The 16,204-nt window shown below is 51.3% G+C and overlaps 1 protein-coding gene across 11 annotated transcripts in view; it reads left to right on the top strand.

Annotated features, from left to right (window-relative positions):
* Positions 1-13,478, top strand: part of NRL (neural retina leucine zipper) — a 39,007-nt gene extending 25,529 nt beyond the window's left edge. For 2 of the 11 annotated variants that reach the window (XM_077940808.1, XM_077940810.1), the window contains 2 exons: positions 11,418-11,825; positions 12,745-13,478. In XM_077940808.1, coding sequence (XP_077796934.1) covers positions 11,445-11,825; positions 12,745-13,083 — 720 coding nt within the window. In that variant the 5' untranslated portion in view covers positions 11,418-11,444 and the 3' untranslated portion in view covers positions 13,084-13,478. Of the gene's footprint in view, positions 1-403; positions 729-9,562; positions 9,789-10,643; positions 10,780-11,417; positions 11,826-12,744 lie in introns of those variants that run through there. The other 9 variants (XM_077940805.1, XM_077940807.1, XM_077940804.1 and 6 more) reach the window with 9 other exon arrangements.
* Positions 13,479-16,204: the final 2,726 nt, after the last annotated feature.

The raw sequence follows: 16,204 nt of genomic DNA, 5'->3' as shown, positions 1-16,204 counted from the left end.
GCATTGCCTTTTCAGTTCCTCCTCCTAGGGACCCGAAGCCCTGAGCCCTGGGCCTTTCTGTATTCCAAGTGCCCAATGCCAAGGTCCACTTAGTTCCCAACTCCTAAATCCCCGCTTCTCCTCCTGATCAAGGCTCCTTTCTGTCTTACTGTGAAATGGTGGAGTCTCTCCACCCCTGAGTCTCTTCCTTGGTCCTCTGATCTGGTCATTCTCCTGCCCTGGCACACACCCCACCCCCAACGGAGTCTTACTCTGTCACCCAGGCTGGAGTGCAGTGGTGGATCTCGGCTCACTGCACACTCCGCCTCCTGGGTTCAAGCAATTATCCTGCCTCAACCACCAGAGTAGCTGGGATTACAGGCGCCCGCCACCACACGCGGCTAATTTTTTGTATTTTTTGTAGAGATGGGGTTTCTCCATGTTGGCCAAGCTGGTCTCCAACTCCTGACCTCGTGATCCACCCGCCTCAGCCTCCCAAAGTGCTGGGATTACTGGTGTGAGCCACCACGCCCGGCGTGGTCATTCTTTCTCTCCACAATCCAATGAGGAAATGCATCTGCTCACCCAGCTACCACCGTAAGGTCCTCAGGTGATTTCTCAAGCTGTATCTCCATTCAGACATCTCTCTCCAACCTGAGACCACTGGATATCACCCACAATGCTATATAGCACCTCAAACTCAGCTTACCTATGATGGGTGTCTGCTCAGCATCCACTCCTCCTTTCTGGTAATAGCACTCTGATTTTCTTCTGGGGAACCATCCCCTCAGTCTGTATTGTCATGTGGGTCTTATGTCACCCCTCTTGGGGGTAGGCTTGCAGTTTAGCCAACTTTTGTGTTCCTCACTCTGGCCACAGCAATCAGGGATGTTCAAGGATGGGCATGAGATCCCTCTCCGGGACTTTTTCTGAAAACTTTGGAAGTGAGCTATTTCTGCTGAGTTGCTGAGCTGGTAGAATATAAACCTGGAGCTGCTGGGTATTAGCTTGGCACTGCAAAGCAGGAACCTGTCTAAGAAGCCAGCCTAGAGGAAGCACAGCAGGGAGATGGCAAGCAATGGATTCCTGATTTCAGTTATAGGAATCGATGCATTTCTTTTCTTGCTCAAGCTAATTTTAATTGGAGTTCTGCCACTTGCAACAGAAACAATCTTGATTCTCAGATTTTTTGGTGTTCTATGCTGGAACATAGTGGGATAATGAGAGCTAGTCTCCAGCTATGGGCTTGCTGCTGGTCCCCGTCTCTTCCTCCTCAGGCTGTAGCCTATACTCAACCTCAGGTATATGTATTTGGATCTCTTTCCCCCAGTCCGTAGATCCAAACTCTGTCCACACTTACCCAGCTGCAAACAGATGCCTCTTGGCCACCCTTTGGGCCTAAAGGTGTGCACACTGGTGGCAGCATGGTTGACCTGAAGGTCATCTTGTTCTCCATAATCCTGCACTTGCTCTCATGGTTTCCTACCTCAGCAAATGGCACCATCATCTGTCCAATTGCCCCAAAGGGAATCAGTCTAGACTATTCTTATCCTCCATAGCTAATCAGATGCCAGGACCTTTGGATCTGTACTTCTCAATTAGCTCTCAAGTCTGTAACTATCCCCATGGCCAGGGCCTTAGTTCAGGGCGTATCTCTCACCTGGCTTCAGGTGATAGCTTCTTTTTTTTTTTTTTGAGACGGAGTCTCACTGTGTCGCCCAGGCTGGAGTGCAGTTGCCGGATCTCCGCTCACTGCAAGCTCCGCCTCCCGGGTTCACGCCATTCTCCTGCCTCAGCCTCCCGAGTAGCTGGGACTACAGGCGCCTGCCACCTTGCCCAGCTAGTTTTTTGTATTTTTTTAGTAGAGAGGGGGTTTCACCGTGTTAGCCAGGATGGTCTTGATCTCCTGACCTCGTGATCCGCCTGTCTCGGCCTCCCAAAGTGCTGGGATTACAGGCTTGAGCCACCGCGCCCGGCCTCAGGTGATAGCTTCTAAGGCACTTCTTGGACTCCTGCCTCTCCAAACACCAACCCCTCTCCCAACCAAGCGACTCCCCACACTGTGCATGCAAATCCACTTGGAAAGTGAAGAGAGAAGAATAATGTTTATGGTATGGACAGTAAGTGCCAGGCTCTGTGTCAGCAACTCTGCATGCATAATCTCATTCCGTTTCACAACTATATTTTACACATGTGGACACAGGCTTAAAGAGTCATTTGCTCAAAGTCACACAACTGGTTAGAAGGAGAAATGGAATCTGAATCCAGATCTTTCTGACTAATTACCAAGTCCCCCTCTCCCTGTAAATCCTATACTGTCCCCTTGATTTACCATTAAAAATTAGATCATATCACTCTTAGGCTTAAAATCTCTTCAAGGCTCTTTCCGTCACATGATATCTTATGTCCTTCATAATCTGACTCCTATTTATCTAATGTTGTCACCCCCACATCCCCACTTGCCTCCTTTTCTCCTACGTATTGAACTCTGAAGTTTCCAGAGCACTTCTGTGAACTTTTTCTGGACATCTGCACTCAAATTAAACACACACCAGCCTGGCCAACATGGTGAAACCCTGTCTCTACTAAAAATACAAAAATTAGCTCGGTGTGGTGGCACACGCCTGTAGTCCCAGCTACTCAGGAGGCTGAGGCAGGAGAATTGCTTGAACCCGGGAGGCAGAGGTTGCAGTGAGCCAAGATCGCACCACTGCATTCCAGCCTGGGCGACAGAGCAAGACTGTGTCTCACACACACACACACACACACACACACACACACACACACACACACACGCCTTTTCTGTTCATCCCTTAGAATGAACATCTATTTCATCTGTGTTGCTTCTATCCCATGTATATGCCTATATTTTTGTACTTATCACACTTTACTATACTGTAGTTACTTTTATATCTCTGTAATCCTCACTAGAGTGATGATTTCAGTCTTGTTTTTTTCCTAGTTCCTAGCAGTACCTGGCCTATAATAGGCACTTAATAAAAGTTGGTTGAGGCCGGGCGCGGTGGCTCAAGCCTGTAATCCCAGCACTTTGGGAGGCCGAGACGGGCGGATCACGAGTTCAGGAGATCGAGACCATCCTGGCTAACACGGTGAAACCCCGTCTCTACTAAAATACAAAAAAAAAATTAGCCGGGCGAGGTGGCGGGCGCCTGTACTCCCAGCTACTCGGGAGGCTGAGGCAGGAGAATGGCGTGAACCCGGGAGGCGGGGCTTGCAGTGAGCTGAGATCCGGCCACTGCACTCCAGCCTGGGCAACAGAGCTAGACTCCGTCTCAAAAAAAAAAAAATAAAAATAAAAAAAAAATAAAAGTTGGTTGAATAAAAGAATGAATGAGTGCCATGTTTCTGAATCATTCTTCCTCACCATTACTTTCTTCTCTAGCTTTAGGCAAATGGAGCAAGGGGCTCATGTGCGGATTTCCTTGCACTGCTCATTTCCCGTTATCTGCCACACACTTTTCTTTAGTTCCCTGCCAGGGGAGCCTGGACCACCAGCTGGCCCCATGTCCAAGGAGTACCACCAGGGGGCAGAGTGTGACCAGCCTTGCCCTGATCTGCACTGTCCTCCCTGGGGCCTCTGGGTTCATCCTTGAAGTCTCACAGCCCCCGAGTAGTGGATGCTGTGGTGTGCAGCCCAGATTCCCCCTTCAGGATCATGGTGCTCATTGTTCCAGCTGCTGAGTGTTGGCTGCTGATGGCTCACAGCTGAGTACTTCCTTGAGCACTATCTGTGGCCAAAGGGAGCTGTCTCACCAAATGCAATGCCTGCTTCCTGGGGGCAGAATGTATCCAATGAATGGTTGTTACAAAGTACAGAGGCCTAGCCCTTTGCCTCAGTTTGGGACAACTCTGAAGGTCCATCCCAGTCCCAGAGCTCTTTAGGCTCAGCTGATTACAGCTGCAGTGCCATTCAACTGTTCCCTCTCTCCCGTCCTGCTACTCTCACTTTCTTCGAAAGGCTCCCTGCCCCCCGCCCAATAAACCACTTGCAAACAAGGTTCTGTCTCAGAGTGTGCTTCCAGTTGCAGATACTCCCCAGGCTCAACTTGGTTATGGCATTAGTCCTCTAATCTGACTCCTAGTTCATTGTTGCCTTCCTCCACAAACACAAAGTGCTGACATACGTGATCCTTTCGAACACAAATCTGATCACATCATGTCTCTACTGAAAACGCTTCAGTAGCTTCTCCCTGCTCTTAGAATAAAGCCCAAACCCTTAATGTGACCTCCCAGGCTCTGCATATCTGGCCCCTGCTGACTTCTCCAGCTTCACCTATCACTGTTCTTCCCACCTTCCAGGCTTTCTACTCTCTGGCTACATGGATCTTTTCTCAGTTTTGTGAGCATGTCTACCTCTTTCCTGCCTCAGAGTCTTTGCATATGTTGTTTCTGCAGCCTGGAATTCCCACCCTGTCCACACCTCCAGGCAGGGTCACTTCTTATTCACCTGACTAGTCTTGGTTTAACATGACTTTCTTAGGCAACCTGTCCCTGTGATCCATCCCCTCTGGCCTTGTATTAGAGTATGTCTTCACGGAAAAAAATTTCATAGCACCCTGCCCTTCTTCATAGCACATTCATCTCTGTTTAGATGGTTTGTTGTTAGGTAGACACATCTCTAACACATGTAGGACCTGCGGCAAGAGTACAAATAGAGGCCCTCAAACCTTGTGTTTAAATATTTAAAATGGGCTGGGTGTGGTGGCTCATGCCTTGTAATCCCAGCGCTTTGGGAGGCAGAGGCTGGAGGATCACTTGAGACCGGGAGTTTAAGACCAGCCTGAACAACATAGTGAGACTTCTTCTCTACAAAAAATAAAAAATTAGCCAGGCATGGTGGTGTGCGCCTGTAGTCCCAACTGCTTGGGAGACTAAGGTGGGAGATAGCTTGAGCCCAGGAGTTCAAGGCTGCAGTGAGCTATGATTGCACCACTGTACTCCAGCCTGGGTGACAGAGTGAGATCTTGTCTCAAAAAAAAAAAAAAAAAAAAAAAAAAAAAAAATTAAAATGTATAACTCAGGGTGGGGCGCAGTGGCTCATGCTTGTAATCCTAATGCTTTGGGAGGCTGAGGCGGGTGGATCACTTGAGGTCAGGAGTTCGAGACCAGCCTGGCCAACGTGAAACCCTGTCTCTACTACAAGTACAAAAATTAGGGCAGGTGCAGTGGCTCACGCCTATAATCCCAGCACTTTGGGAGGCCGAGGTGGGCGGATCACGAGGTCAGGAGATTGAGACCATCTTGGCTAACACGGTGAAACCCCATCTCTACTAAAAATACCAAAAAAAATTAGCTGGGCATGGTGGTGGATGCCTGTAGTCCCAGCTACTCAGGAGGCTGAGGCAGGAGAATGGCGTGAACCCAGGAGGCAGAGCTTGCAGTGAGCCGAGATTACGCCACAGCACTCCAGCCTGGGGAACAGAGCAATACTCTGTGTCAAAAAAAAAAAAAATTAGCTGGGCATGGTGGTGCATGTCTGCTACTCAGTAGGCTAAGCCAGGAGAATCACTTGAACCCAGGAGGCAGAGGTTGCAGTGAGCCAAGATCACACCACTGCATTCCAGCCAGGGTGACAGAGCTGTCAAAAAAAAAAAAAAAGTATAACTCAGGCTAACAAACTGTTACACAAAATATATTCTGTTCTACCTTGACAAATATATTGACAAATATATACTTCACAGTGGCCTGGAAGGCCAGGTTCAGATTTGTATTTTATTTGGAATCCTCAGGGTTCTGCACCAGAATGTGGTAGTGTAGGGGAATGTAGTTTTGGCCACTGGCCCTCAGCTGGGCCCACTTTGCCTCCCACCCCTGACACCATCTTGGACTGCAAGGGGCCTTGTATGAAACCATGTGGACCTCCCATCAGACCATCCCAAGTCTGTCCACAGCCTCCTGCAAGTGGCTACCCCTTGTCTACCCTTTGACCTTGAAATGTGTGAACCAGTCATGTGGTCCAGTTGTGGGAGGATAAACTCAGGCAAGAGGTTCATGTGGGCCCTAGGAGTGGGCTCGGGCCTTTTGGACAGGGAATGCTTAGCTATCTGGAGTGTGGTCCTGAGAGAATTAAGGTATGGGCAGAGGAGAGTTGGACTTCTCACCCATGTGGTGGGACATAGTCAGAGGAGGGCCAGAGTGGAGCCTTCTAAAGCACAGGGCCCAGGGCAGGGGCCACTCCTGCCTGGGCCTAAGGACAATAATTTATTTATTATTATTATTTTTTGAGACAGGGTTTCTTTCTGTCTCCAAAGCTAGAGTGCAGTGGTGCCATCATGGCCCACTGCAGCCTTGACCTCCCCAGGCTCAGGTGATCCTCCCACCTCGGTTTTTGTATTTTTAGTAGAGGCAGGGTTTTGCCATGTTGCCCAGGCTGGTGTCAAAGTCCTGGGCTCAAGCGATCCACCCGTCTTGGCCTTCCAAAGTGCTAGGATTACAGGCGTGAGCCACTGCACCCAGGCAAAGGGCAATAATTTGATGTTTCTCTGTTTCATCAGTCTGTAAGTTTCTTGAAGTCAGGGCTGGTATCAGTCTAAGTTACTGAGGAGTTGCTAATGTCTTACTTAGGGTGTGGTGCAGAATAGGTGTTTAATATGCATTTGTCAAATGAATGTAGAAGGTACACCAAGAAGAGGTTGAGGATTTGGATCTATTACTGAAGATCTAGATACCATGAGCCAGAACTAGGAATGAGAACCAGTCTTTCAGGGTTCCAAAAATGAGAGTGCAGGACAGAGGAGAGGAGGGTAGCATCCTGAAAGGCTGACTGTTTCATCTTCTCTCCTTCCTCTTCATTTTCTACCCCACTCCTGCGGGCCCTTTGCCTGCCTGCCCCTCTTTCCCCATGGTCCAATATCACTCCATCCATATCTTGCTACCTTTCTGTCCTTTGGCCACTGCTCTTCCTCTGTGGCCTATCGATGTGTCTGTTTCTTTTTATTGGTGTCTAGCTCTTGGTCCCCAAGAACTCTTACTGTTCTAGTCCTTGTTCCTCTCCACCCCTCCTGTTGTCCCCTACTCCCTTCTTGGTCCTATTCTAGAAGACTTCCTCTCTTTACCCATCTCTTCCATGTGTCTACATCTTTCTGTTTCCTTTAATCCAAATCCCCATGGAGCCCCTGACTTGTCCTGTCTTCTATCTCACATCTACACCTACTACCTCCTTAGTCTCCTTCCTCTATTCTATTATTCCCGGAGTCATGCTGGCTTCATCTTTTTCATTCCTATTTTCCTGTCTCCAGGTGTCCTTGAGCCTGTCAGTCTCAGTATTCATTTCTCAGTCTCCAGTGGATACGGGAGATGGGCTCTGCTTTCTGGGTCCCCAATGACTGCCACAGACTCTCCTCTCCATGCCCTTGGTCCTTTCCTCTAGCCCAGACTGGGGCCAACCCTCACTCCCCCAACTCCTTTCCCTGGTTTAGTGGTGCCTGGTCTGAGCCCCAAGCAGCTCAACTCGCCTGAGCTTGTTTAGTCTGACTCCCTTAGCCCGTTAGCAGCTTAGCCCTCCCACCTCTCCTTTGAGCCCTCCAGTAAACAAGAGGATCAGTGCAGACCTGACAGCTGCTGGTTGGGGGCAAGTGTCTGGCCAGGCCAGAGCAGGCATGAAAAAGGGGCTGCACTCAACATTTCCCATTCCTTCTTCAACCAGGGAAATTGTGGAGTCTCTTTCCTTGGTGTCCACTTTAGAGAGCTACATTCCATAGGCATGGGTGTGGGGTCCTGCCTCTCCATGATCCTTATTCCCATTTTGTGGTTGGTTCCTAGGCCTTAGGCTTTTTTATTCTTTTGAGAAAGCAGCAGTAGATCCAGACAGTCACACAGAGAAGCCTGAATGGTGACAATGGTTTCTGCTCCTTAAAACAGACACCCAGGTGTGGGAAAAGAGTGATGTCATCTGATCTAGGTTTTCCAATATGTGTATGGAAAGCGTGGTAGGAGAGACCACATACACAAGTACAGACATATACACATGCCTCCCTAGGGAAGCTGGGTAGACTGTAGGCATTCTGTGCGGTTCTCAAACTTTCTTTCTTTTCTTTTCTTTTTCTTTTTTTTTTTTTTTGAGATGGAGTCTCTCTCTGTTGCCTAAGCTGGAGTGCAGTGGCACGATCGCAGCTCACTGCAACCTCCGCCTCCCAGGTTCAAGCGATTCTCCTGCCTCAGTAGGAGTAGCTGGCATTACAGGTGCCTGCCACCATGCCCAGCTAATTTTTGTATTTTTTAGTAGAGACGGGATTTCACCATGTTGGCCAGGCTGGTCTTGAACTCCTGACCTCAAGTGATCCACCCACCTTGGCCTCCCAAAATTCTGGGATTGCAGGCCTGCACCACTGTGCCTGGCCTTTAAACTTTCAAGCATGTCAGACTTGCTGGAAGGGCCTTAAAACACAGATTTCTCGGCTCCACCCTAGAGTTTCTGACTTAGTAGATTTAAGGTGAGACCAGATAACATGTATTTCTAGCAAGTTCCCAGGTGATATGGATGTTGCTGCTCTGGGGACCACACTTCAGAAACCACCATCTTAGATAATCTGTATCTGCCAGCTCTTCCCCAACATCTAAGGCTGGGACCAAGTTAAGTTTTATAAGTGATGACCTTTGGGATCTGATGGACACCCAGGCCTCTGTGTTGAGAAAGAGGACCTATTAACCCCATGGGAGTATTTGGGTGGCCTCAGAAGGTAGGGAGTGGCCTTTAACTCCATAGACCCTATTTAAACAGCTTCGGACAGGTTTAAACATCTCCTTGGATAATTCCTAGTATCCCTGTTCCCACTCCTACTCAGGGATGATAGCTCTAAGAGGTGTTAGGGGATTAGGCTGAAAATGTAGGTCACCCCCCAGCCATCTGGGAACTAGAATGAGTGAGAGAGGAGGAGAGAGGGGCAGAGACACACACAGGGAAAAGGTGAGAGAAAGCAGAGGGCATGTGAGGCCAGTCACAAAAGTGTCTCCGATGGACTGGTGGTGATTAGATTTCAGTGTCCCTTGAGGCCCAGAAGGAAGGAACAGAGTTCCCTGTTCTCCTTTCTCCTACTCCTTCTTCCAAGCTGGGCTGCCTGTCCTGGGGCTGGATCAGCAAGAATGGGAGAGACAAAATATGGGATGGTCAAGTCCTGGAGATCCTCTGTGGGAAAAGTTGCTTTCCTTTCTGATGCAACGGCTATGAGGGGCATAAGACCAGTCAGCATGAAGGTGGGGCAGAGGCAGAAATGTGAGGATTCTTGAAAATAGGACACAGACCCAATAGGCCAGGTGAGAGTGGGCCTGGGAGAGCTTATAGTCTCCAAAGACAGACGAGGGGCTGCAGGGTCTTGGAAGGTGGGGGTCCTGGGAGTTTGTCTGGTCTTCTTTTTCCAGTCCCAGGCTATGCATGACTAGGGCTGAGGGTTGTGTTCACATGGAGGTGTGGTGTTTGAGACCCATGTGACTGTCCGAACTGGGAAACTGAGCACTTGGGAGTCGGATCATCAGTGAGGAGCTTTGTTGGGGAAGATGCCCCCTTTCCTTCTTTGAGAATAAACATACTTGTACTCTCCTCTCTCTCCATTTCCCCCAACCCCAGGCCAATAAGATATGCAAATGATCTCCTTACCTCATTGGTTGGAGGCCCCAGGACCACAGATGACCTCAGAGAGCTGGCCCTTTAAGAATGCCCTTTGGGCTCTGTGCCCACAGCCCCCTGGAGCTGAGCAGAGGCACCAGGCCCTGCTCCATGGAGCCTTCAGTCTCCTGGGAAGCTGTGCCTGTCTGGCTCTGGCACTGACCACATCCTCTCTGCCATTTCTAAAGTGAGTATATCCAGGGCCTACCTCGGTGCCAGGCCACTCACCTAGAACCCCCTCTTTCAACACCTGCTCTTTGTTGTCTGTTTTCAAGAATCCTCAGACTTTGGTACCTTACTCCATTGCCACCCTGACTGGCCTGTGTCCCTCACTGCTCTCACATCAGAAAGATAAACAACCTTCCCCACTACTCCTTCTGTACATCCAATTCTTTCTGGATACCTCTCTCAGTGTCTCACCATCTCCTTTCTGCCAAGACCCAGTTCCTTTAATCTGTGTCTGTTTCCATCCCCTCTGTCCTCTCAAGGGTGACAGGTTCCACAGAGAGGGCAACCACCCTGCCCTGGAACAGGAAGAGAGAGGCCTGGGTCTTACTCTTGCCTCTGTGGGTAGAGCCTGGGGGTCAGCGATGTGGTTGGAAAGAGGGCTACCTAGGCTTGGGGAATCAAGAAGGAGCTGAAGTCTAAGCCCTGGGGATGAACACTCCCTGCCGCACACCTTCTGGGGATGGGGTGGGAGTTACTGGAATTGGGAGCTGGACTAGAGCTTGAACTTCAAGGCTGGGAAGGGTATCTGAGGCCACCCAGCCAGAAGTTCCTCAGGTGAACATGTGCCCCATGGTTGATAACAGACAGGAGAGCTCCTTGGTGACATAAGTTGAGGACACTTTTTGTTGAACTTGAACAGATGGTTTACTAAAGGATCGCTCAGGTTAATATGCTCTTGTGCTATGTGAATCTGTAAGAGGTGAGGATAGGAGGCAACATTTCTCAAAATTATCTGAGCACAGACCTCTTCTTGGGTGTTCCAGAGAACACTCTTTGGTGTATGTTACAAAGTCTAACTGCTCTCATTGAACAGAACGGAAAACGGGTCAGAAGGGTGAAGGTGATCTGCTCAAGTTCACACAACATAACAAGTTGTGAATAGAAGAAGGAAAATCAGTCTTGGTCGGTTCCCCTTGGAGAGACTGGCCTTGAGAAAAGATGGTGGCCAGGTGATCCTGATCTTTCTAGAACTAATTCTTGGACCTTTCTTTTTTCCATATAAAGCCTCTTGCCCCTACAAAAGGGATTCATTGATTGATTAATCCATGGAACAAATGTACACCGAGGGGCTTCTATAGGCAAGACACTTCCCTGAGTGCTTTGAGAGACAGAGAGGTATAACAACACATTATCCTTGTATTTTAAAATTCACAGCATACATGCCTTCCCACTGTCCTAAAATATACACTCACTCTGTCACAGTTAATTAAGCAATTTTAAAAAATGGCTTGGAAGTGGAATGATGCCTCTTGAGATGACAGACCTCTCGGCATGTCTCAGCACTAGGGTTGGGAGTACTGCCATACTGCTCTTGCTTTTCATAGATCCTGAGGCATCAGTGGGGCGAGAGGCTGTGCTGTCCTTTTCCTCCTTCAGGAATTCAGCTGCTCGTCCCCTATCAGGAGCCCCTGCCCTCTGAAAGGTTACTCCTTAGCCTGGCGGGGACTGTGCAGTGAACAGAGCTGCACCATCCCTCTGGCTTTCCCAAACTCTTGCTCCAGGGCACTTGGGCTTTGAGGGAAGGACTTGGTGAAGAGGGGATGGCAGGTGGCCTCCATGTGCTCCAGACCTCTCCTCCTCTTTGCAGGTGCACCCCTCCCAGCCCAGCTCCAGAATGGCCCTGCCCCCCAGTCCCCTGGCCATGGAATATGTCAATGACTTTGACTTGATGAAGTTTGAGGTAAAGCGGGAGCCCTCTGAGGGCCGTCCTGGCCCCCCTACAGCCTCACTGGGCTCCACACCTTACAGCTCAGTGCCTCCTTCACCCACCTTCAGTGAACCAGGCATGGTGGGGGCGACCGAGGGCACCCGGCCAGGCCTGGAGGAGCTGTACTGGCTGGCTACCCTGCAGCAGCAGCTGGGGTCTGGGGAGGCACTGGGGCTGAGTCCTGAAGATGCCATGGAGCTGCTGCAGGGTCAGGGCCCAGTTCCTGTTGATGGGCCTCACGGCTACTACCCAGGGAGCCCAGAGGAGACAGGAGCCCAGCACATCCAGGTGAGTGGTCAGCAAGCTGGCCTGAGGGGAGGCAGGGCAAGGAAGGAGGACTACCCAAGGGAGGAAGGTGAGCTCCCAGAGGGGGTTATGGACTGGGACAGGGGACAGAGGGCAGGAGAAAGGAAGAAGGTCCCTTGAAAGAAATCAGATCGAGAAAACTACATTCTGCTTCTCCCCCTTTTCTCAAAATGGAGAGAAATGAGTAGGCTGAACCAGGAGGAGCAGGGAGAAGATAAGATTAGCAGAAAATCCGAAGGGAAGAATTGAGCTGGGGAGTGGGTGACTCCGGGAGATAAACAGATACACGGTGTGTGGAAACCAGGGAAAGGGTTATGTGTGGAGTGGAGCCGGGTTAAGACTGGTTTAGATTGGCCTTTTCAAGACTTCGTGCTTCCCAGCCCCCAACCTTCTCAGGAAGGATTGGTACTCATCCTATTAATTACAGACACAGATGGGGGTGTTGAGGGCATTAGGATGTAATCCAAATCCTGTGAGGGTCACCGGGTTGCGGGCTTCAGGACAGGGAAACGCAGAGCGTTGGAGGGTTGGGGGCCGTCTGGGTGCGGGTCCACTGGACACACCCAGGCCTGGAGCTGGATGCCGGGGATCCCAGAGACGAGCCCGGGGTTCAGGTGCGCGGTGGGCTCGCCTGACCGTGGCCGGCTCGCCTGACTCAAGCAACGGTCAGCTGGGGGGCCCGGAGAGCGTCAGGGCCTGGGGCGGGGTCTGGACTGAAACAGACTTCGTGGAAGGGCGAGCCTTCCGGTGAAGGTGGGAGCCGGGGCGGGGCGGGGCGGGGCGGGGCGGGGCGGGGCGGGGCTGTCCCGGGGCGGGGCCAGGTAGCGTCGGGCCCCCAGGGCTGAGTGGGGTGCGACCCTGGACCCTTCGCTGACCCGGTTTCTGCACTCTCCCTCCGCAGCTGGCCCAGCGGTTTTCCGACGCGGCGCTGGTCTCGATGTCTGTGCGGGAGCTAAACCGGCAGCTGCGGGGCTGCGGACGCGACGAGGCGCTGCGGCTGAAGCAGAGGCGCCGCACGCTGAAGAACCGCGGCTACGCGCAGGCCTGTCGCTCCAAGCGGCTGCAGCAGCGGCGCGGGCTGGAGGCGGAGCGCGCCCGCTTGGCCGCCCAGCTGGACGCGCTGCGGGCGGAGGTGGCCCGCCTGGCCCGGGAGCGAGATCTCTACAAGGCTCGCTGTGACCGGCTAACCTCGAGCGGTCCCGGTCCCGGGTCCGGGGAACTCTCCCACCTCTTTCTCTGAGCCATTCAGAGCACCTTGTGGTGTAGTGGGGGCTGGGTGGGGTGGCACCGCCCAGGAGGCGGCTGCACAGTTCTCTGCATCGTTACCAGAGCGCCTTCTGGTCCTAGCCACGCCCTGTATGACCGCGCAAATATCCCCAAAGCTTTTGGGTCCTCAAGTCATGCCCGAATTTAGATGCTGGTCATTTTCTGGAGAGGGGTCCCCTCCCCTTACGAACACAGAAACCCAGCCCACATGACTAGCACGCTGAGCTCTGCAGGGACCAGTGCCAGGCACTGGGGGGTGGAAGTGTGGTGACAGTGAATGAGAGGTGGGGGAGGGTTGCAGCTCCCACCTCAGTTTAGTTTTTAATTCAAGGTTTTCAACCTGTAACACATTAAAGCTGTAATTAGCAATAAGGCTGTATTTTCATTCTGAAGCTTGTAACCTCCCCATTTTAGCACTACAGTATTTTCAAGGTTTCAATACCCAATAACTAGACAGACTAGGAACTCTATCCAAGATGCTTTTTCCCTGCCCAACCCTGTGGCCTTCAGGGCTCAGAGCAGCAAAGGCCTGAAGCTCTGGGGGTTGTTGGTGTGGGTTGGGAGAGAGCTCTGTGCAGAAGTCTGGAAATCTAGGTCCTAGTCCCAGCTCTTCCATGGGATCCCCCTGTCACCTTGAGCAAATCGATTGCTTCCTGGACTTGTGTTACTTCATCTAATTCTCATTTGGATTGGACGACTTCTGCTCCCTTTCCAGTTCTGGCATCTCCCCAGTGTGGAAGTCCCAGTGGTCTCCCCAAGAAGTCCCCAAGACAATCTCGCCAAGGGCACCTCCTATCCTGCTCCGGTTTCCCAGCTGCAGCCTAGGCAGGGGATGCACAGCCCAGGTGAGGAAGCCTGGCTTCTCTGTGAGCACATACATGGGTCCTCTGCAGCTCCCTCCAGGCTTCCTGGGCCTCCAGACCTGCACAGGGTGCTCCTACCACCTCCCGCCTCTCTGAGGGCTGAGGCGAGACTTCTCCTGGGATGACAAGGAGCTGAGAGAGTGCAGCTTTTGTGAATTAAACTGGAAGTCCAGGCAGAATTCTAATGCAATAGGCTAAATGCTCTTGCAATTTAAGAAGTGTTCATTCTTTATCCCTGCTTCAGGCTACTGTTTTGTGTGTCTGTGTGTGGGAGAGGGAGAAAGAGGGAGAGAGAGAAAGAGCAAGAAAAAGGGAAGTCCCCACCTGGAGCTGAGTGGCACATCTGTTATGGGGAGCCAATGGAAATGGGGTGAGGGGCAGGCATTGGAACAGATGGATCCTCCCCCTCTCACCACCACCACCAAACTCAGAAGCCTCAGTGGCCCAACTCGGCCTGTCTGTGGCTATCCAGGTCTCACAGTTTCCATGGTAACCCAGTCCTCCAGTTCAGCAGCCTAAGGGGAGGGCAGATGGGGCCTCTGGGCAGAGCACAGGGGTTGTGCTGGGAGCAGCCACCTCACCAGTTACTGTCATCTGTCCTCTACCGGACATAATAAATGGGAGAAGCTTTCGGGCATGGGGGAAGAGGCTCCCATATGTCCCTCTTCCTTTCTACCCCCTCTCTCCTCCCCCTCCCCAGCTGTCTCTTCTCTTCCCATCACAGTTCTTGCTCCCTCTTCCCCCTCCTCTATCCCAGCTCATCCCTCCTCCACGTAGGAGCCTGCAATGGGAGTCCTCTCCTCCATTGCTCTCAATTTCTCTCATCTCCTCTCCCTTCTCCACCATTGGCCACTGGCTATCCTCTCTGGCTCTGGATTCTCTCTCTGAGGGGCTCACAGAACCTTTAGCTTCTCTTTCTTCATCCCCTTCCACACTCATTGTTGAAGGGAGAGGATGGGGCCGGGAGGGTTCTTCCAGGAGCCCAGCTGTTTCTCTCACTCTAAATTTCACCTGTGTCTATCCTTGCCTGCCCTGGAGCTGTAATTGAGACCCACTACTTTTCTTGTTCACTTTTCTCACCTGCATGGCACACAAAGGCATACAGAACCATCCACAGACACCTGAGCACACAACTAGGCCACATATACCTGGGTCTCAAAATGATACTTCTGGGTCACCTGAATATACTTAAAAAAGTTGCACACTGCGGTGATTAAGAGTAGTGCTTTAGGTGGGGCGCGGTCATTCCTGCCTGTAATCCCAACACTTTGGGAGGCCAAGGAGGAAGTTTGAGACCAGCCTGGGCAACGTAGCAAGAACCCTGTCACTACAAAAATAAATAAATAAATAAAATAATTCAGATGTAATGGCATGCACCTGGAGTCCCACCTACTCAGGAGGCTAAGGTGGAAGGATAACTTGAGCCCAGGAGTTCGGGGCTGCAGTGAGCCGTAATCGTGCCACTGCACTCCAGCCTGCGTGGCAGAGTGAGACCCTGTTTCAAGTTGTAGTTCTACCAGTTTTTTGACCATGGGTGAGTTAAAACGAAGCCTCACTTGATTGTCAGAAAAATGGTGAAAATAATGGTAACCACCTACTGAGAATAAATGCATTTAAATAAGCACTTAGCATAAAGTTGACACATGCTACATAATGATATTTGCTGTTGTTGCTGATGTGATCGTTAAGCGTGTGAATCTGTGTATTCACGCACTGCACATCCCTGAGTCCATGAGTGTGACCCATTAAGGCCATGAACAGACACACACATTGACACACCCAGGAAACCAGACGGTACAGGCCTTAGATGCTCCACTATGTTCCCAGTTTACTAGCAGACCTGCTGCCCTCCTTTAGTACCCCCAGCACCTATTCTTGGCCCGCCCCACAGCTGTGTGGGGGCTGGGGTTCAGCTCCTGGGGGACTCAGCAGGGCCTCTCTGGAGACAGCTATAAGAAAGCTTCAGCCCGCCCCCCTGACAGCCCCTAATTATCCCCGTATCTCCTGTAATTAACCTCCATGGTGTGTAGACCCCCTGGGGTTGGGAGGTGAGGGTGGGGGCTCCTCAGATCCCACTGGCACATAGTTGGGGTAAGACTGCAGAGACAGCAGCCTGCCTGGGGAGCTCTGTCTCAGATTTTGAAAGGTGCTGGTCCTCATTTCTTATGGTGTGTGTGGGTGTGCTGCAGGCTGCCCAGTGGGCATCTGAGGCATGATGGTTAGAGGCTGAGG

The sequence above is a fragment of the Macaca mulatta genome, chromosome 7 (genome assembly GCF_049350105.2).
Source record: "Macaca mulatta isolate MMU2019108-1 chromosome 7, T2T-MMU8v2.0, whole genome shotgun sequence".
Taxonomy (NCBI): Eukaryota; Metazoa; Chordata; class Mammalia; order Primates; family Cercopithecidae; genus Macaca; species Macaca mulatta.
Note: the sequence above shows the minus strand (reverse complement) of the source record. Positions and strands in the feature narration are given on the sequence as shown.